At 40.8% G+C, this 22,855-nt stretch overlaps 1 protein-coding gene across 2 annotated transcripts in view; it reads left to right on the forward strand.

The window, feature by feature from the left end:
* The window catches only part of GNAQ (G protein subunit alpha q), a 313,102-nt gene that overhangs the window by 277,567 nt on the left and 12,680 nt on the right, over nt 1–22,855 (forward strand). For both annotated transcript variants that reach the window (XM_041744377.1, XM_041744379.1), the window contains exon 6: nt 17,527–17,680. In XM_041744377.1, the coding sequence (XP_041600311.1) occupies nt 17,527–17,680 (154 nt within the window). The remainder of the gene's footprint in view (nt 1–17,526; nt 17,681–22,855) is intronic.

The raw sequence follows: 22,855 nt of genomic DNA on the forward strand, positions 1-22,855 counted from the left end.
TCATTAGATCTTGTGGTGGTGGTTTCATTCTTTTGGGGTCTCAGGAACCAGAACAAAGTAAATACGTCTTTTCTTGGAAGTTTCTGAAAATTTCTCTCAAAATCAAGTTGCTCTTGATATTTTTCAGAAGTGCTGAGTCCTTTCCAGTATTTACCCTCAGTTATTTAACAGTTTTTGAGCACCTGCTAAGCATAGAACATGATGGTAATTCTTACAAGTCCTATATTACCCAGTTATCCTTGATTATCTGATTTTCTTCACAGTTATCCCCTCGCTGCTCTCATTTTCTCTCTTTAAAAGCTTAGATCATGGGGGACACCTAAGTGGCTCAGTCAGTTGACCATCTGCCTTCAGCTCATGTCATGGTTCCAGGGTCCTGGAGTAGAGCTCCCATATCAGGCTCCCTGCTCAGTGCAGAGCCTGCTCTTCCCTCTTTCTCTCTGCCCCTCTCCCTATTCACATTCTCTTTCTTGGTCTTTCTCTCTCTCTCAAATATATAATAAAAAAATAAATAAATAAAAGTTCAGATCATGGGAAAGCTTCCTTTACCTTTCCAGAGCATTTTGAAAGTTTTTTTTATCTTTCTCAGAATATATGGGATTTAGTGGTCCATACATCTCTGAGACTAAGTGTTCAAATCTGTCTACATCTTTAAATCTGTAAAAGGTCAGTGGCTGAGCCTGTACATACAGGTAGACGCTATCAGATTACACAGTAGAGTCATATGAGAAGTGAATTCCTGAAAATGTACTTGTAAATCTCCAGCCAAAAAGAGAAAAGGATCAAGAGAGAAAGAAAGAGAAAATAAGTATGCAAAGGCTCTGGGATGCCTTTGAGCCACCTGGTGACAGCATGCAGTGAAGTCACGTGAGAAAGAGAAATGCAGTTGTCCTCATGCCTTACCTAGTGTGAGCAGCTTGGAGTGCAGAGTTTGAGCCCAGTATTCAATGAGACCAATTGTTTATTCAACAGGGCCCCCTCCTGCAAACAAACCCAATCCAACTTCATCTGGTGCTCGCTAAAAGAACCATGACCTTTCCTACCAGTAAGGAAGTAGCAGTCTGAATTAGACGTATAGTGGGACAAGATGGTGGCCACCAGTGGATACCTTCACAATATACTTTTCAGGGTCACTTAGACTCTGCGCGATTTCCACCTTTCACCCCATCCTAATTGTTACGAAATTGCATTTGTAAAGTCAGCGGAAATACATATTTTTAAGCCCTGTGCTTCTGTTATTGCAGTCATCAAGAACACATGGTCACAGTAACCCCAAAATTCCTTCTACTTTCAGTTTCTGAACTGAGTAGTACAGAGTTAGACCAGGAGCAGCAGTTCCCTGATCCTGTATTGGGTTTTCAAGACGAAAGTGGCAGCAGTGGTGGAGAGAACAAATGGATTGGCTAATTCCAGATGCTCTTCTTAGAGCTGAATGAAACTTACAGCTTAACCTTACAAAACTGGAAAAAGGTACTAAGTATTTAACAAGGATGGACAACTACTAATCTGTCAGAAAAGATCATCAGCCAAAGCAAACATCTGCCATAAACTTGCAGCGCACATCCCTTCTTAATGGTTGAACTTTTACTGTCTTACTCTGTGCCTGGTACTTTTGAGATCTGTGGTGTCCTTTTTTCAACAATAGAAGCAGTTCTGATGTCTTTTCTAGTTTCCAGCACACTGGTACTTGCTGAGTTTATAAATTCTATAACACATTGATATTGTCTGGATACCTGAAGGAGGTACTTCCCATCAAAGATTTGAAATCAGATGCACGCTTTCAAGGCTGTGTGCCAACCCTGAGGCCTCTCAGGCTGAGTCTCCATGGTAACAGTGATAGAGTCTAGGTCTTTGTGTCTGTGACCACAGCCATGGATTTTCCCACGTGAATGACTGGTGTTTGCTCATGTGCTGCTCTTTCCAGGTCTTTCCTCGGGTCTCTCAAAGGTTTCTGCTTTCTTCATAATACCTGATTTATCCTTTCACCCCATCCCAAACACCTCCTTTCTTTCACTATATAGAATAACCCGGTTTTGCAGGATTTTAATGTTCAGCTAGTGGTATCTAAAGGTATTTATGTTGGACATATCTCTAATCTCACTTGGTTATTAGCTTCAGAAGAGTTATTCTACTTCTTTATGACACCCCGAGGGTGATTTTCTGTATATAGTAGAACACTGATATTTTTATTTTTATTTTTGTTGTCTGCCTGCCTAATTTAGTACTGAGGTCATATTGCAAATGTCTCATAAAAACATTTTATTAAAAAAGTTTTAAAATCATTCAGCAAAATTTTATAGAATAAAGAGGAAAGAGAAGAAAACCCTACTTTGGAGTAAAATATTGAAGCTCTTTCCATCCTGACACTTCACAACCAGTCCTCAGGTTTTCATTGGTGTTGTTAACTGTTGTTGTTGTTGTTGTTGTTGTTGTTGTTGTTGTTGAAAAGATAATACTTAGTCCCTTTATAAACTTTACAATACCCTAAACACCTTCCCCATTACTGGTGTGCACCCATTATACAAATGCTGAGTTTTTAAAAAGCAGGGTGTGGAGGAAGCCTAATGTTTTTCAAAGCTTGTTAATACAAAACATAATTGAGCACTTTATAGTTTTCCAAGGCGGGATCTCTTGAGTCACCCCACATGTATTAGGGTGAATATCTTATACCCACCAGTAATCCATTCAGGATGGGGATTCTGGTTTTTTAAGCAGAAGTAAGCATTGCTTTTAAAACGTGCCAGGTTCTTGTTCTAGTGTACACTGCAAATAGAACAGGATCAAATAAACATCCAAGACTGCAGATTATGCAAACAACAGAATTTTACCCCCAAATCCTATAATCATACTTTTTAGTTGATGTGTAAACCAAAGCCAGGTGGTTTGAGTGTTTCATGTTCATTGTCCCCACCCTACCTACCCTTTGTCAGTCATCTAGAGGAATAAGTAGTAAAAATGAGAACAGAGTAATCTACACACAGGTTATTATTAGCCTCTTGTTAACTAAGAATATTTGTAGAATTATTCTGTAAGTGACTTAAAGTAGCATGAAAAATAGATCATCTTCAAATGAGGGCTATGTTACAAGAATTTTATGGGTTTTAAAGTACCCAGCTGTATGGTATTTAAACATATGGGAAGGCATTTTTACATGTGTGTAACATCTGGGTAAATAGATCAACTAAAATCTAAGTAGCCCTCACGCTAAAAATTAAGCAAGTGAATTTAGACACTGATTCTTTTTATGTTTCATTCTAAGTGCCATGGGAAGGAAGAAAACGATGCTTTTTCCTTAAGAAAATAAGGAAAATAAATTTAGAAACTCAATATCTAAGAATTAGGGAAACAAGTTAGGGGAAATTAAGTCTCAAAGATGTGACAGATTTACAGGAAGAAACCTTATTTTTGCTTTTATTTCCACATTTATGTGCTTCACATCATACATTATCAATTCTCTGAACATAAGTTGTAAGTAAATATACTCCAACTCATATGTGTGTGTGTATAAATTGAAATGTTGCTAATAATTCAAACAGCTGTGATAGTTATTTAAGTACATAGTATTATGTTAACTTGCTTTTTATCAGTCTCCTCACCTAGGAAATAGAAGTCACAACAATACCTACTGTTCAGATTTGGCATGAGAATTAAATGCTGTTCTACACCAAGGGTCAGCAGACTACAGCCCACAAGCCAAATCCAGCCCACTATCTGTACTGCACAGCTTGGAAGCAAAGATTGGTTTTTACATTTTTCAGTGGCTGGGAAATAAAATCAAGATAAGAATAATACTTCTTGACACATGAAAACTTTACAAAATCACATTGCTGTGTCCAAAACAAAGTTTTGTTGGAACCCAGCCACACTCATGCATTTATGTATTGTCTATAAATGCTTTCCGTGCTATGTTAGCAGAGCTGAACAATTACATCTGAGACCATGTAGCCTGCAAAGCCTTAAAATATTTACTATCCAGCCCTTTACAGAGAAGCTTGCCAACACTTTTATATACTAACGTGCTTTGAACAGTGTCTTGGTATATATTTATACTAAACAAATGTTCGTTTTTATCATGAATATTATTAAGCTTTATATAAAATAAATAATATTACTCACATAGCCAAAATGTCAGAGTCTGAAAACTTTCACCACATATATCCCTGAAAATCAGACCAAAAAAGAAATTAATTATACAACAAATCATTTATTGTTTAAAAATGTAAAAATGACCTTAGAAATATAATGCACAAAGCTGGTTTCCAAGGGACTTATCTTCAGAATATTTTATATATTCCTTCTGAGACAATTTCCATGCTAACAGGTCACACATCCTCTCTCCTTAATTTAGTTAGCATTTGACCAGTTATCTCTTCGCTGCTGCCCTTCAGTTCCAATACTGACTCAGATTCCCTGTCTGAATTCTCCATTGTTATCCACTGTCTGATCCTTCTCATTGGAAATTCTAGCCATACACTTGCAGTCTCTGAGGGATAGAAGGAGAGTCTGAAGGGTAGAAGCCAAGAATTTTGACACAGACTTCAGAGTGTATGTGATCACAAACAGACCAGGTCACATGGTACCGTATTGTAAAGGTCTCAAAAATGCAGTCCATACAAGTCTTTTGAGCTTATTTCTTTGGACACACAGTAAACCAAGTTCTTATCCTCACACCAATGTCACCCTATTGCATTTGCCAAAGAATTGAGGCAACCAGTTTCTGGGCCAAACTGACCCATCTCTAAAAACATTTTGAGGCATCGAAAGGAAATATTTTACCAAATTGGTTTGGATTATTTTATTTCATCCCCATTTTCCCTAGACTTAGACTTTCCAGCGTGACTAGCACACCAGGACTTTTGCCCAGATTCAGTCTTATGTATGGATGTGTATGTAACTGATTTGTGTAGATGGATCAGATCTTCCTTAGACCTTTTTGGCTATTCAGGATTTCCAAGCTCAGTTGTATCATCTGAGCCTGTTTCCTTTTCAATCCCTTATCCCTACAACATCCCCATAGCCTATTTCTATTTCTCTTTATCCACAGTCTCCAGTTATGTGGCCAAGTCACTATTTAAATCAACCATAGAATCAGAAAGCTGACATTCAGGCACACTTTACTCTTTGCAATAGCTCCAGTACAGTTGGCAAAATACTTATTTGGGTTGAACTATGGCTTAAGTTAACCAAGCTGGCTAGCACAGAAAACCAAGTTGGCTTTTAAAGAAAAAGAGAACCCAGTGGGAATTTATAACAAAGAACTGTTTTTTTTTTTAAGTTAGAAATATCAGAGCTATTTAATCTGATTTTTTAAAAGATTTTATTTATTTATTCATGAGAGTCACAGAGAGAGAGAGAGGCAGAGACACACAGGCAGAGGGAGAAGCGGGCTCCACACAGGGAGCCCGATGTGGGACTTGATCCTGGGTCTCCAGGGTCATGCCCTGGGCCAAAGGCAGTACTAAACCCCTGAGCCATTGGGGCTGCCCTTAATCTGATTTCAAACATGCTCCAGAAAACCTCTTTAAGACACTCAATATTCAAAATGACAAAAACTGATCAAACCTAAAATGTTTGATAATTATAGTATATAAAGAGTTCATAAAAACCCATAATCAAACATAAAGAGCAAAAAACATGACCAGTTTTCATTAGCAAAGACAGGACAATTCACAAAAAGGGAAAATACTACGTTAGTAAATCTACTGGAAAATGTTCCACCTCACGGATAACCAAAGAAATTCAAACCAAGACATTGAACTATTGTTTTCTTCGCCCTATCATTTGGTATATCCTTTTATGCCACATGTAGTTTGATATAAAAAAGATTTTGAAAGGCTTGAACTCTCTTCTTGAGAAGGAATAGTAAAATGAGCAACTATACACACTATTACAGGGTCCCTAAGTTTGCTCACCTCCTCTAGAAAGCCATCTGATAGTCTGTTACCAGGGGCCTTAAATTTTATAACCTACTTTGATATGCTGTTATAAAGAAAATTTTCAGGGGCTCCAGGGTGGCTCAGTCAGTTAGGGGTCTGACTCTTGATTTCAGCTCAGGTTATGATCTCAAGGTCCTGAGGTCAAGCCCCTTATGGAGCCTGCTTGAGATTCTCTCTCTCTCTCTCTCTTCCTCTCCCTCTGTCCTGCTGCACACACACTCTCCTCTCTCTAAAAAAAATAGTATTAATTTTTTTAAGTTTAAAAAAAATTTCACAATGAAAATCAATGTACAGAGTTGTAAATTATAATCTGATAATAGTGCAAAGTATCTTACAATAGAGATTTAGTTCAGTTCACTAAAACTTTGAAGCTATTCAAATATTTATGAATTTTAAAACTGAAAAATGCTTAGGAGGTAATGTTGAAAGCAAAGTACAGGATATATTTTATGTACAAAATAATCACAGTCCTTTAAAACAGCACTGTCTAGTATAGTAACCACAGGTCCCTCATGACTAACATTTAAATAAAATTTAAAAGTTATTTCCTCAGTTTCATTAGCTACTCTTCAAATGCTCAGTAGCCACATGCAGCTAGTGGCTTCTGAGTTGGATGGTGCAGGTCCAAAAGTAACTTTCCATTATCTCAAAAAGCACTGAATACAAAATGAACCCTAAAGCTGCATAGTTCAAAGACTAGAAAAAGCTAAAATTGTTAAAATTGAGAAAAACAACAAGAACAACAATAGTTTTATGTGGGCAGTTCAACCAGGGAATTTTTTCCTTCTTCTTGCTCTTTATAGTTTTTAAATTTTCTTCTATGACCATATTAATTTTATAATGGAAAAAATATCACTAGGCTTTATTTTAAATACTTTTTGAAAGTGTAGAAAACAAACACAAGGATAGCTTGGGGAAAGCCAACTGAAATTTTCCTTCTAAAGTTCTTTTTGTTGCTACTGTTAACATTCAGGTCAGATCAGAATTTCAGAATCTTAAGGTCCTTAGGGAATGGAGCGCCATGTTCGGTCTTGGAAGTTTGCACACAACATAATTCAGAATTCCCGTAATTTCCTGTTTGCTGTCCTTCACAGTTCCACACAAGTGGGTCAAAATGCAGCCTTTCAGCTTTAACTGTGCCCTGAAGCCAACATTAAATGTCTCCTTGTGTCTCACCAGTGAAGCTCAAAGAAAAGAATCAGGGAGGTGGGTGGGGGTATGGGGTAACTGGGTGACGGGCATTAAGGAGGGCACATAATGTGATGAGCACTGGATGTCATGCTATAGGTTGGCAGATTGAATTTAAATTTTTATAAAAAATCATTAGTGTCTATGGAAATAATCTGTATCTTTTTCTTTGTTGCCCATTTTAAGTTAATTTACATCTGGTTCTGGCTGAGAATCTAGTAAAGACATACCAAGTGAACCTCAGTAAATGAGCTCTTTCTTCAAGCATCTGAGCTTGCTGCAGTGTGAACATAGGCTTATTCAGCCAGCTTGTGCTCTGGATTCTTGACCCATGCTGATGGGTTTACTGGGGTTCCAGAGTTAGGGTCCAGCCATTCAAGTGTCAGCCACATTCCTGTAGATCTCTCTGGTTGTTTCCTTGACTCCTCTGATGACTGGCCTAGAGCATGGCTACCAAGCTGGTTGTTGCTGAAACATTTTATGTGATTGGGGACATAACCCAAGGAGTTAATGATAGGTTGGGATGCTGAGTAAGTCATTCTTCTGTCTAAACTCTGCAGGTCAATCTATATCTTAATTATGCAAAAATTTATAAGTCTTCTCCAATTAGCTCCAGGAAAAAACAAGGAAATTACAATCCTCAAATTAAACAAGTTTGAAATATGGGAGTTACTGGTCTTTGTGAGATTTAGGCTGGAAGAAATGCCCAGTGAACCAGCGAGGAGAAATTACCTGATGCCTGGATATTTAGTGGAGGGCAAGGACTCACAATGAAAGTGACAGCATATGGGATTTAAGTTTGTGGTATGATAGAGCAATTTTTGAGAAGCACGGGTGGGGTGTGGGAAGTCAGCTGCTTTTGGCCCTGAGACATCATGTCAGAGAGCAAGGAGGTGGTGATCTCTCCTGAGCTGCTGGCGGAACGGCCCCAAAATGGTGACACAGGCTGATGGTTGTGGGTGGAGTACGAGAAAGATGGGAGGAAGGTTAACAAATTGAAAAGTCAATGACAGGAATACTCAAGGCATTAAATATTGAAATCCTGACTCAGCAGGTGAGGGGTATTATAAGAGAAGGAATTTATGTAAGTTAAGGGTAGACATTGGATCACTGACATGTAGCATAAAATGAGTAGGACAGTGGAGCACAGGGTGATTTTAAGTAGAAAGATCAGAGTGCTGTAAATAATGTTTGCAAGCCACTGCTTGACCACTCAACTGAACTAAAACACTAGGAACTATTAAAGATATCCTCCCATCTTCCTGTGGGCTCCCACATCAGAGGGGTTAAACACTTGTGTTTTTCTCTCCCTCATGTTGAGGCCCTCTCTTCTCTTTGGTCTGAGGATGTGAACATCTCTTCCTGATCCTTCCCTCTGATCTCTGCCCCACCTTCCCTCCTCCCCCCCACTTTCTCCTACAACTCACTCTGGTTTGCATCAGTTCACTTCCCAAGGGCCTCATTTCATTGCCTAGAAACCTCAGACCTGGAGGTAAGAGGCAAATATGCTCTCTTTCTTTGCTTCTCTAAACATCCTGTACAGTAGATTACATTGACTCATAGGCAGAAATTATAATATTAAAACCTCCAGGAGCTGTCTTCAAGCCTGGAGGGTATGCCTGATTCGATCTCAAATAATCGCTTGCAAAGATTTGCAAAGACTAAGAAAATTATGGAGGACATTTGGTCTATCCAGCTGTATTTAGTTATCCCTTATTATTTCTATTCCTGTCATCTGATTTGAGTAGCAGAAGTAGAAAGCCTAGGGCACAGTCTTTGTCATTCCAGCTGCTCCATTTATATATTGTATCTATTTTCTTGGTTTGCTCTGGGGTTGAGAGTATTGAACATTTTTAAGCATTTTAAGGATATTCCCCCTTAACGTATGGACAGTTGGAAGAAACATTTTCTAAGTGAGCAATTGATGGAAACCCAAACAATTTTCCAGTTTCTTATAAATCAAATATATCAAATAAAAAAATAATAAAATAAAAATAAATCAAATATATCTGAATTTGAAAGCATGGATAGAGTAACTTTGTGCAAATCCAGGGAATAGAAAGATTTCTCTGGATTCAGAGTTTGGTCAAGGATTTGAGGAAAGCGAATTAAGGTTCCCTTTAAAAAAAAAAAAAAAGAAGATTTATTTTTTAATGAGAGACACAGAGAGGCAGGGACACACGCAGAGGGAGAAGCAGGAGCCTGTTAACAGGACTCGATCCCGGGATTATGACCTGAGCCGAAGGCAGATGCTCAACCATTGAGCCACCCAGGTGCCCTGTGAATTGAGGTTCCTATGCAGCAATTTTGCCATCTCTGACAGTGGCCATTGTTGCAAGATACTGTGTGCTGGGATCACAGCTAAGTGCTTTGCACACATTGTCTCGTTCTGTGCTCCCAAGCTTTGGGAGGTATGAGGAAGCTGAGGTCCCCAGCCCAAAGCGCTGGCCCTTTCCTCCCACCCTCACCCAAGCCCCCACCAACAGGAGCTTGGCACAAAATGTGTTTTGAATTCTCAATGTAGCACTGACATCCGATTGGACACATAACAATGAGATCCTGCTGGGGATACAAAGTCAGACATGCCAAGCTTTTTCCTAAATCATCAAGGGTGGAAAGAAATATACAGAAGACCAACTTGGAAATGTTATTTCATAAGGCTTTGGAGTTATGTCTTTTGAGTTGTTTGGTTTATTTACCCAATTGACACGTATCAAATGAAATACCCGAGAGAACATTTCCTAGTTCCCTGTTAAAGATGTGAATTTTTCAAAGTATTCAATGTCTTAAAAAAAAAAAAAAAAGGATTCGATGTTTGATAACAAATGTCCATTTTAATTCAAATTTTATATTACCATGGATCATTACATTAAAACAAGTTTGCTTGTTTAAAATAATGGCCTTTAATAAGGTATATTTATAAGATACTCTTGAATGAGTTACATCTGAGAAGAAATCATGAAGCTTGTCAGAGCAATCAAAGAGTGGTATTTAAGGTGTAGTGCTATATGGATTCCTGAAACATAAAAACCGTACACTGTGAGGATCTCCTTTCCGCATCAATTTCAGAAACAGAAATGGTGCCAATAAAAAGGTCCCCCGCATAGTGTCCCTTGCTCGCATGCACATTTTCCATCACATGCCAGTAGATAGAAGGAAGCCTTGGGTGCTCCTTGGAATCGCAGTGGAGTGTGATTATGTGGCCAGCAGATGTCTTAACCTGTAACTCTGAAGTCCTGGGTTTAAAAACCTCATAAAGCGGGGTACCTGGGTGGCTCAGTAATTGAGCGTCTGCCTTGGGCTCAGGTCGTGATCCTACAGTCTTGTTATTGAGTCCTGCATCAGGCTCTCCGGTAGGGAGCCTGCTTCTTCCTCTGCCTATGTCTCTGCCTCTTTCTCTGTGTCTTTCATGAATAAATAAATAAAATCTTTTCTTTAATCGTAAAATACGATAAATATGCATTGCTCTGTAGACATGCTCATGTATCTCCTTCTATATATCTGTACATCACTCATTTAAGTCAAATGTATGGCTTTGGCCTTGAAGCTGAAAGCTCAAGGATTACAGAGTCACAGAATTGGACACATGGATTGTGAATACACAATCACAGCCACCTGACCCCTTGCTGGCATTTACTAGTATGTTTGTAGATCACTCAGATCATCTGTATCTCTGATACCAGAGGGCTTCTCTGGGCCTTGAAAGCTTCATCCCAGGTTCTCTGGGGTTCATGGTGTCTGGGGAGACATCTGAGTATGGATGTCTATCTGGTGGACGATGGATGACTGATGAAAGGGTGACTATCCGCCTTCACTGGCAACTCAATGACATTCTGGAGGTTTATGTCTTAAGTGTATAGTTTTATATTTTAAAGGCTGACTAAAAAAAAATAAAAATAAAAAAAATAAAGGCTGCCTTCTAAATCTTACAGGGAATGTAAATCAATGTGTCTTAAACCATTAGCAAGAGGGAAAAATATCCACAAGGAGGAGGCAGGTGGGTGGCTTGTATCATGGGCAAGAGTTAAGGGTCGTAGTCTAAATTGTATTTTTTGGTAAAGAAAATAAGTGAATTTTGTGAGAGGAACAGGTACTTACTGGCAAAATAATGAGAAGCTGTGGAAGTTCTAGAATTGGACATTCCAGTCTCTGGTTTGATGCTAACTTTCACCAAAGGGAAAAAATACCAGCTCGGCAGGGGGACGTGAGGTGCAACAGCCTTCTCAGCAAACATCAGCTCTCTGTGGCAGCAGGGCCCCAAAGGCTCCAGACAGGGCATAGTATCCCTTCAGGCCCATTGGTAATGTTTCATGCAGAGATTTGGGCCAGGTCATAGCCTGAGGAAAGCCAGCTTCCAGTTGATTTCTTGGGCCATGTCCACTGGATCTGGCCTATTCCTCAATGGGAGAGAGGTTTGCCCAAGAGCCAGAAGGAAAGCAGTGGCCTCCTAGCTCCAGGCAAATGATTGCATCTCATTAAGCCACACTTGAGCTGTCTGGTGGGGTTTTCTGTAGGCTCCTAGAGCCTGCCAGCGCTGACAATGAGCAGGACTGCACACACACCAGGTTATATTAGGGCCACAACAGAGGCTCAAGCACATGTGTCCTTCACAGAACATGGTGTGTTTGTCCCATTCCAGCTGCCCCCCCAAGATGCAAATGAGGAGGAAATGTTTCATATTAATGTGGAGAATTTTCTTAATGCCCACATTACAGGGATCAGAAGCCCTGGTGAACTAGTCCATAAAGAGTTCCCACAAATCTCCTCTCACACAGTTACGGATTCAGGTCCTTCTTGGCTTTGCTTTTGTTCACCTTTCCTCCATCTCGCCTTCATCGAGATTCGACTTACAACTACCTTTGCTTTTCGGGCAAGATTTTATTTATTCATAAAAGACAGACGCAGGCAGAAGGAGAAGCAAGCTCCCTGCGGGGATCCCGATGCAGGACTCAATCCCAGGACCCCAGGATCATGCCCAGAGCTGAAGGCAGACACTCAACCACTGAGCCACCCAGGCATCCCAAAACTACCTTTGCTTTTAAGCCTTCTCCCACCACACCTTTCCTTCTCATGTGACCCCGGCGTCTTCCTGTCAACCACTTTCACAGGGCCATCACATGGACACTCCTGTCCTCGTCCATCCTCTAGGATGCTGTCCAGCACGCCTTCATTCCCAGCTTCCAGCAAACTCTGTGTGTATCCAGGAGATTGGCAAATGAGGAACAGTAGGACAGTTGTGGGGGGCAGGGAGCAGGGGGCAGACAGGGTCAATCCAAGAGAGGCTCAGGGAAGGATTTCTTGGGAAAGCCTGTTGATCTAGGCCTCGAAGGATTAGGAGCGGGGACTGCTCCTACTGGCCACAGGTCAGGAATTTGCAGCCACCCTGTGTGACAGCCGTGACATAGAGCCTGTTTTTGTGGCAAAAGGGACATTTGTGCAGGAGTTCAGGCTGAAGATGTGCAACGGGGTCAGGCCATGCTAAGTGGTGAATGCCAGAGTGAGGACCTCAGGGCCCTTCCCTGGAGGCAGCGTTAGTCACGTGTTGGCAGGGGGTTGGTTGCATGAAACAGTAGTGTTGGCTGCAGATGGCAGATCTCGAGAATCAGTTTGCAGTGTTGGAAGATTAGATGGCTTGAACATGGATTTTTTTTGGTGATCTTGCAGGGAGGACACTCGGTGGTCACGGCGCTCTGCCTCGGATTACAGAGTGAGGAGCAGGGAGCCTGTCCTTCTCCCAGGGCCCGGGGTAGGGGTGAATGCTTTTCAGTTGAGGGCTTTACCCCTTGATCGGTGCCAGCCTGGGGGTAGGAATAACTCACCTGATCAGCATTGTCTTAGTCCTTTCTGGAGGCTGTAACCAATCAGCACAGGCGGATGGCTTTTATAAACAGAAAACTTTGCTCACAGTTCTGGAGGCTGGGAAGTCTGAGATCAAGGCATGAGCAGTTTCAGTGTCTGGTGAAGGGCTCCTTGCGGGTTAAGAGAGGACAGTATTCTCTCTTTGTCCTCACATGGCAGGAGGTATTAAGGGAGCTCTCTGGCATCTATCTAATGGGGGAACTAATCCTCATCACCTCCAGTTGGCCTTACCTCTCAACGTCATCACATTGGGGGATAGGATTTTACTTTTCTAAGGGCACTGATCCCATTCTCCAGGGTCCTATTCTCATGACCTAATCAACTCCCCAAGGCCCCACTTCCTAAAACTGTCACATCAAGGGGTAGGGCTTCAACATAAGAATTTTGGAGAAGCACAATCAGTGTCTATCAAGTGTGATCTGGCCAAGACACTTCTCTGGCCACATTTACTTCAGGCAGGGTGACTACATGGAGACCCACTGGCCAATGAGCTCACTCTGAGCCTAGCCTCAGTCCTCTTTCCATCCCTGGGGGGCAGCAGAGACCAGGCGGGCCCTGGCAGCCCCTTCTCTCTTTGCTTCCTCTGTTCCAGCTTTGTCACCTCCATCAGGTCACCCTGCATTGAGAAAGACACTTGCTTTCAGTTTGGGAGAAATTGTAGATGAGGGTGACAAGAGTCTTTTTCGGACAAGAGTCTTTTTAGGCTAGGCCCACCCTGTTCACAAGGAGCCATGTCTGAGGTAGTGAAACCTTTACTAGGATCATTTTTTACTCAGCTGGTTAAAACCCCCAAGAGAAGGTGGGTGTGATGAGCACCACCCCTCAGGACTGCCTTTAAACCTTTCCTGAGAGGGGAACAAAACCTCATTGTTTCTCCTCTTCAGTTGTCCCTGTGTCTCCTACATTGCTGTTCTGTTTTCCTCCTTGAAATCCCATGCCCTGGCAAGTTCCTAAAAAGCAAGCAACACCACGTCTCCTAGGACATGCTGTTCCTTCATAGATAGCAATTTTCCCGAGCAAAGTGGATTATCCCTCATGCTCTACAGGTTCCACCACCCTGTGAAGCATCGTGAAAATCTCATTTAGTTCATTTAGACTTAGTCCAGGGGCTTTGATGTGTAGCATACAAGTTTATAAATATTCCCACATGGCCCGGGGTGGGTGTGGGGGAGGGGGGCTGATAAGAAATTCTCCCTGTGGAGTAAATAACCCAAAGCGCTCGATGCCTGGCCGGCTCAGTGGTTGAGCGTCTGCCTTTGACTCAGGTCGTGATCCCAGGGTCCTGGGATCGAGTCCCACATTGGACTCCCAGCATGGAGCCTGCTTCTCCCTCTGCCAATGTCTCTGCCTCTCTCTCTGTGTAGCTCATGAATAAATAAATAAAATTAAAAAAAAAAAAACCTCAAAGCACAAAGTCAGGATCTTAATTGGGAAAAATAAAAAGAATGAAGGTGGCATGGTTAGATTTTCATCACAGGATCTGCACTTCTCATTGCAAAAAAGGGAATTTTTCGTTGGCCTGCCTGGATGAGCTTTCTGCACCTTCCAACTCCAGGTGGGCTCCCACCACCTGGGAGCTTATGCGGAATGCAACATCGCAGGCCCCATCTGACTCTGGATCAGGATCCGTGTTTTAACGAGTTCCCCTGCTTGCTCATAGCACACATCAAGTTGGAGGACCCCTTCTGCAGCCCTGTGCTTCCCAAAGTGGAGCCTGCACAGGAATCACCCAGAGGGCTGAGTGCAGATACAGATTCCCAGGGCCCCTGCCGAGATTGCATTTGTAGACCTAGTCGAAAGTACAGTGATACTGATGATGCCGCCAGTCAGCTGGTTGCTTTCTAGTTTTGCCCTCAATCAGAAGCTCTAGTTCCAGTCCACACACACGTTATGGTAAATGGTTAAGAGCAAAGAGCAGCCCCCACCTGCACGTGCAGGCAAAGCTTCAGTGGGACCAGCGCAGGCAGCGGCCCTGCTTCCAGAGTGGCTCTGAGTACAGTCACAGTGGGCACAGAGGGACAACCAGCTGGGTGAGTCATCCCTGGAACTTGGTGCTGAACTCAGTCCACTCTTCCTGGCCACTGTCCTTCAGGCTGGTTTGAGGTCACTTCCCAGCAGACTCCACATGGAGCTTGGGGGTTCTTCCCAGTCCAGTCTTGAAACTCTTTTGAGTTTCAAGCCTCCTTTTTTTTTTTTTTTTTAATTTTACTTATTTATTCATGAGAGACACAGAGAGAAAGAGAGAAAGAGGCAGAGACACAGGCAGAGGGAGAGGCAGGTTCCCTGTGAGGAGCCTGATGCCGGACTCAATCCCAGGACCCCAGGATCACAACCTGAGCCAAGGGCATTCGCTCAACCACTGAGCCACCCACGCATCCCTTAGGAGCCTCCTTTATATGAATTTAGCGCCATTCTCTCTTTTCCTGACTCCTCCCAGGGTCCAGACCCTTACCTTTGAATAAAGCCGGTAAAAGCCCGAAGAGAGCCCTGTCCCCAGGGATCCCATCACATCTCTTCTGGAGAGTGCTAACTCTAATAACTTTCTAATGGAGACTCACTTGGTTGATGCCAGTGTGTATATACCCACCTTTTAAACAGGGCTTCTTTGAAGACCACAGTATGCCTTTCTAGAATTTCTTTATATATGGGGGAAAAAAAAGTTAACTCTCCCATCAGAGATGTCACTATTGAGTTTAACCTTCTTTAGATTCTTTTAGAATTCTTTCAGTTCTTATTTGGGCCTTTGCTGATCTTCAGCCCTGAAATTTTCAACCTATAAAACCATAGGCCCCAAGACATGATTTCTTAATGACTGTTGTTTCTGGGGGTTAAAATTTTACCACTGGTAATGATAACCAGTAAAAGGCACATAGATAGATATTTTAAAAGCCATGCATATCATTTGTATAAAAGAGAAATGTACACAGTGAAATAAACATTGTCCCTTGAGCCATGAAGTCCCTCTGTATCTGTCCCACTGTGCATTCGTATTATTTTTTTTATTGGAGTTCAATTTGCCAACATATAGCATAACACCCAGTGCTCATCCCATCAAGTGCCCCCCTCAGTGCCCATTCCCCAGTCACCCCCACCCCCTGCCCACCTCCCTTTCCACCACCCCTTGTTCGTTTCCCACAGTTAGGAGTTTCTCATGTTCTGTCTCTCTTTCTGATATGTCCCACTCATTTTTTCTCCTTTCCCCTTTATTCCCTTTCACTATTTTTTTATATTCCATGTGCTTTCATATTTAAATGAGCAGTGCTAGGGAGGAAGTTTAAAGGTTGAAGAGATTGGCATATTGACGATCATCTGCTTTACAGAACTTGGTAAAGATCTCTTTTTGAAAAGTGGGTCTTTTCAACCTGATTTGAATTGGCACACTTTACAGAAGGAAAGAACAAGACAAAATTAGGATCAGAAAATTTTCCTTGGTGAGCTGAGTTTCCTGGAGATTTCCCAGAACTGCAGTCAAAAGGTTGTCCGGAAGAGTATGCTGGGCCTTTGTAACACTGCACTATGAAACTTAGGGAACCTTCTAACATGAGGAAGGCAGACTCTGAGCGGAAAACATGAACAGCTTGAACACCTAGTCTTCATGGCCATCCCTGAAATGTCATTTATTCATTCATCTCCTTTGAGAAGTTTGGGGGAGGGAGGGATGTATCCAGGTATATCCATTGCAAGTATTTTATACAACAAACAGAAAAACACAGTTCAAACTAGCTTCAAAACTAAAGAATACATATTGGCCAATGTTGCTGAAAATCCAGAGGCAGAACCAAGTTCAGGTATTAAAAGCAAATGAGCAGGACCTGGTTAATTTTCTATTTCAAGATGGTTGTCTGAAGTTCCTGAGCCTACGTGAGTCCTCATCCACATTCTGCATGAAATCAAGGTTCTCTCTTCCAAAGTTCCCAGCAAAAGTCCTGGAGTTAATGGGGCCAGTTGGGCTGCTTGGCTAAACTGATGACCATAAACCAGACAGTAGTTGTTCTAAGTGATGTGGGTCTGGATTCAGAGCCCTGCCCTGATCCAGGCTGGATGCCATCGGAGTAGGATGCTCTGGCTTCAACCACCAGGCCCCCAGGAGCGGTGGAGGTGGGCTGAGTCCCAGGCAGGTGTTTTCACTGCTGGAAACTTAGTCATCACACATAGCACTAAACTGTGGGGGCCAGAAAGTATCATCGGTATAGCCAGGAAGAAGTGTCCCCATGCACCAAGGCTTTTATGTCCCCAGGAAAAGGAGGACTCTCCCTAATCTGCTGCCTTTGTCTGTGACCTGGGTGTGGGAATGACCTAGTGGTGAGTGTGTCTGTGGGAGGAAGAGCTGGTCACCTGCTTGTCAGTCTGAGAGTTAACTTAATAAAAGAGCTGATGGGTGTCATGAACCCTTTGCATGTAAATCCTGATAAAAGCTACTACCATCCAGCCCGAGGCTACAAAATTTTGAATGCATACAGGAGATGGGTTGTACTTCCAACACAAACAAGTCACAGATTGAGTAATCCTGTAATTCATGCCTTGTTTTTCTAATTTTTTTCAGAACCGAATGGAGGAAAGCAAAGCACTCTTTAGAACAATTATCACATATCCCTGGTTCCAGAACTCTTCGGTTATTCTATTCTTAAACAAGAAAGATCTTCTAGAGGAGAAAATTATGTATTCCCACCTAGTTGACTACTTCCCAGAATATGATGGTAAGTCAGCACTCTTCAGCCAGCCCAGTAGCAGGGGATCTGCTTGGCTGCCTAGCCAGCAATACAAGAGCTCACACATTGCACGTAGCACATTGTTGCTGCCTCTGCCTGGAAAGGCTGCCTGTGTGATTGATGAAGTACAAATGATTGTTTGCCCTGCTCTTTAACAACCTGAAAGGTTTCAATTCCCCCGACAATGCTGAAAAGTGATAGCGAAAGAAAACAACTTACGTGTTTTGAATTAAGTGCATGAGAGGAGGAACAGTCCCCTAGTTTTGAACAATTGTGTATCGACCATCATAATGCCTTCTTTTGTTAACTGTCTGCTCTTGCCTCTGTGGAAAAAGAACAGAGCTTTGTGTCCAGAGCCCAGCCTCTGAAATCACTCTACCCAGGTTCACCTTCACAGTTTTGATACTTTGTAGAACCATGATCAAGTCATTCAATTTCTCAAGACTTTAGGACCAAGCTCATGCGATTGTTTTGTAGACTATCCGAGATACATGTATGATATTTTAGCATGATACTTGACACATGGTGAGTGGTAGGAAATATTTTGGGGAGGGCGCTGCATGACCTCATCCTGTCATCCTTCAGGATGGCACCAACCTCTACACTCTTCCTGTAGTTCTTAGAATCCATAACACCTGCATCAGTACTCCTTTGTTTTTGCATTACTTACTTCTTATAAACACATCTTGCCTACTCAAGTAGACTGTGAAATCCTCAACGACTGGGCATGACACTCAACCATTCTGAGAAATACTTGTTGACAGGTAACAAAATGCATCCACACCAAGGCACTCTGAAAAAAGCCAGTCGCAGCCACTGCTCAGAAAGAGCTTCTCTGGCAAGAGACCCACACACCTGCCCATACGTACTGGAGTCTAGATTAGGAGTGGCAAACTATGGCTTGCTACCGCTTTTTATAAAGTTTTATTGAAACAGTCACACCCATTCATTTATCCACAGACTGTTTCTATGCTTTAATAGCACAGTTGAGTAGTTGTGACCAACCGAATTGCCCACAAAACCTAAAATACTTATGCTCTTTGCCCCTTTCTTCTTTCAATTGAAATATAGTTGATCCATAAGGCTATATTAGTTTCAGGTGTATAACATAGTGATATGACAAGTCCGTCTATAATGCTGTGCTCACCGCAGGGGGAGCTTCCGTCTGTCACCATACAGCATTGGTGACTATATTCCCTATGCTGTGCCTGGGCTTGATTCATTCCACAACTGGAGGCTTCTGTCTCCCCCTCCCCTTCACTCATTTCACCCATCTATCTACCCAACCCAACTCATCCGGCAGCCATCAGTTTTTGGTATTTATGGGTCTGTTTATTTATTTATTTGTTCTTTAGATTCTGTGTGAGTGAAATCATATGGTGGTTATCCTTTTTTTTTCTTTTTTATGGTGGTTACCTTTCTCTGAATTATTTCACTTAGCATTATACTCTCTATGTTGTCTCAGTGGCATGACCTCTCCTTATGCCTATGTAATATTCCATCGTGTGTGTATGTATTGTGTGTGTACATACACATCTATACACATAGAACACCTTCTTTATCCATTCATCTGTTGACAGACACTTGGGTTGCTTCTGTATCTTGGCTATTGTAAATAATGCTGTAGTAAACATAGGGGTGCATATATCTTTTCACATTTATATATGTATTATATATAATATATACTTATGTATATATGTATAATATATATACATGTGTATTTATTTACTTTTTTGTTTATTTATTGCTGGGTAGTGGAATTACTGAATCATGCTAATCCTGTTTTTAGTTTTTTGACGAATTTCCATACTGTTTCCACAGTGGCTACACCTGTATTTAGACCCACCGATGGCACAGGAGGGTTCCTTTTTTTCCACATCCTCATCAACACCAGTTTCTTATATTTTTTATTTTACCCATTCTGACAGGTGTCAGGTGATACCTCAGTGTGGTTTTAATTTGCATTTCCCTGATGATTAGTGATGTTGAGCATCTTTTTTATGTACCTGTTGGCCACCTGTATGTCTTCTTTGGAAAAATGTCTGTTCAGGTCTTCTGTCCATTTTTAATCAGATTATCTGTATTTTTAGTATTGAGTTGTTGAAGTTCTTTATATATTTTGGGTATTAAACCCTTATCAAATATGTTTTGCTTTATTTTGTTGAAGATTACCTTCACTGTTCCCAAGCTTTTTATTTGAGTATAGCTTTAATAAGGTTATTTTTGCTTTGGTTTCCCTTCAGAGGAGACCTAACTAGAAATATGTTGGTAAAGCCAATATCAAAGAGATTACTGCCTGTTTTTTTTTTTTCTGGGAGTTTTATGGTTTTTAAATCTCAAATTTGGGTATTTAATCCATTTTGAGTTTATTTTTGTATGTGGTGCGAGAAAGCGGTCCAGTTTCACTATTTTTCAGGTAGCTCTCCAGTTTTCTCAACATCAGGTATTGAAGAGATTGTCTTCTCCCCATTGGGTATTCTTGCTTCTTTTGTCACAGATTAATTGACCATGCAAGTGTAGGTTTATTTCTGGGCTCTCTATTCTGTCCCATTGACCTATGTGTCTGTTTTTGTGCCAATTTAATAGTTTTTTGATTACTACAGGTTTTTTTTTAAGATGTTTTATTTATTCATGAGAGGCGGGGGGGGTGGGGCAGAGACATAGGCAGAGGGAGAAGCAGGCTCCATGCAGGGAGCCTGATATGAGACTCAGTCCCAGGACCCCAAGATTATGACCTGAGCCAAAGGCAGATGCTCACCCACTGAGCCACCCAGGCATCCCTGATTACTGCAGTTTTATAGTAGATCTTGAAATCTGGCATTGTGATACTTCCAGCTTTGTTCTTATTTCTCACTTTTTTTTTTTTTTTTGGCTATTTAGGGTCTTTTGTGGTTCCATAAAAATCTTAGAAGGGGATCCCTGGGTGGCTCAGCAGTTAAGCGCCTGCCTTCGGCCCAGGGCGTGCTCCTGGAGACCTGGGATCGAGTCCCACATCGGGCTCCCTGCATGGAGCCTGTGTCTCTGCCTCTCTCTCTCTCTCTCTCTCTCTCTCTCTCTCTCTCTCTCTCCCCCTCTGTGTCTCATGAATAAATAAAATAAAAATCTTTTTAAAAAATCTTAGAATTGGTTGTACTATTTCTATGAAAAATGCTCTTGGTATTTTGATAGAGATTTTGTGAAGTCTGTCAATTGCTTTGGGTAGTATGGACATTTTAATGATACTAATTCTTCCAATCCATGAGCATGGAAAATCATTCCATTTATTTGTGTCATCTTCAATTTCTTTTATCAGTATTTCATAGTTTTCAGAGTATAGATCTTTGTTAAGTTTATTCCTAGGTATTTTATTTTTGGTGCAATTGTAAATGTGATTGTTTTCTTCATTTCTCTTTCTGCTACTTCATTATTAACTGTATAGAAATGGAACCAATTTATGTGTACTAATTTTGTATCCTACAACTTTACTTATTCTAGTAATTTTTCACTGGAGTCTTTAGGGTTTTCTATGTATAGAAATATATTGTACAAATACTGACAGTTTAACTTCTTTCTTATCAATTTGCATGCCCTTTATTCCTTCTTCTTGTCTGATTGCTGTCACTAGTACTTACAGTACTATATTGATTAAAAGTAGTGAGAATGAACATCCTGATCTTAGGGGAAAAGTTTTTCCCCATTGAGAATGATGTTAGCTGTGGGTTTTTCATATGTTGCCTTTATTTTGTTCAGTTATAAGTCTAAGCCTACTTTGTTGAGGGTTTTCATCATGAACAGATGTTGAATTTTGTCAAATGCTTTTGCTGCCTCATTTGAGATAGTCATATGGTTTTTATCTTTCATTTTGTTAATGGGATGTATCACATTGCTTGATTTGTGAGTATTGAACCACCTCTGGATCCCTGGACTGGATCCCTTGTGACCGTGGTGAATGATCCTTTTAATGTATTGTTGAATATGGTTTGCTAATGTTTTTTGATTTTTGCATCTAAGTTCATCAGAGATGCTGGCCCGTAGAGTTTTGTTTGTTTGCTTGTTTTTGTAGTGACTTTTGTCCAGTTTGGGTAAGAAGGTAAAACTGACCTTATAGAATGCATCTGGAAGTTTCCCTTCCTGTCCTGTTTTTATAATAGTTTGATATAATGATTCAGAATAGATATTTTTTTAAAGTTGGGTAGAATTCACCTGTGAAGCCAATTGACACTAGACTTCCAGTTTGTTTGAAGTTGATTACCAGTTCCATTTTATTACTAGTAATTGATCTGTTCAGATTTTGTTTCTTCTGATTCACTTTTAGAAGATTGTATGTTTCTAGGAATTTATCTGTTTCTTATAGATTGTCCAACTTGTCAGCATAGAATTTTTTATAGTAGTCTTTTATAATCCTTTGTATTTCTGTGGTTGGTTGTTACTCTCTTTCTTTCTTAATGAATTTGACTAAAGGTTTATCAATTTTGTTTATCTTTTCCAAGAACCTGGTCTTGGTTTCATTGATCTTTTCTGTTTTTTAGTCTCTTTCATTTATTTCTGATCTGATATTTATCAGGTCCTCCTTCTACTAAATTTGGGTTTTCTTTGTTCTTTTTCTAGTTCTTTTAGGTGTAATGTTAGGTTGTGTGAGATTTTCATTTTTGAGGTAGGTCTGTCATTATAAATTTCCCTCATAGAACTGCTTTTGCTGCATATCAAATATTTGGCCCTTTATTTTCATTTTCATTTGTCTCCATGTATTTTTTAGTTTCCTCTTGGGTTTTTTTTTATTGATCTGGTGGTTGTTTACTACCAAGTTATTTGGCCTCTGTGTGTTTGTTTTTTCTGGTGTCTTTTCTTATTACTGATTTCTAGCTTTATACCATTGTGGTTAGAAAAAAATGCGTGATATGGTCCCAGTCTTCTTAAATTTATTGAGGCTTGTTTTTTGGCCTAGCATGTGATTTCTCCTGGAGAATGTCCCATGTGCATTTGAAAACAATGTGTATTTTGTCGCTTTGGATAGAATTTCTATATGTATCTATACGTAAATATATTTCTGTATATATCTGGTCTAATGTGTCAGTCAAAAACGTGGTTTCTTTGTTGATTTTTTGCCTGGATCATTTATCCATTGATGTAAGTGGGTTTCAAAGTCCCTTGGTATTACTATCACTTTCTGTTTTTATATCATTA

The sequence above is a fragment of the Vulpes lagopus genome, chromosome 2, assembly GCF_018345385.1.
Source record: "Vulpes lagopus strain Blue_001 chromosome 2, ASM1834538v1, whole genome shotgun sequence".
Taxonomy (NCBI): Eukaryota; Metazoa; Chordata; class Mammalia; order Carnivora; family Canidae; genus Vulpes; species Vulpes lagopus.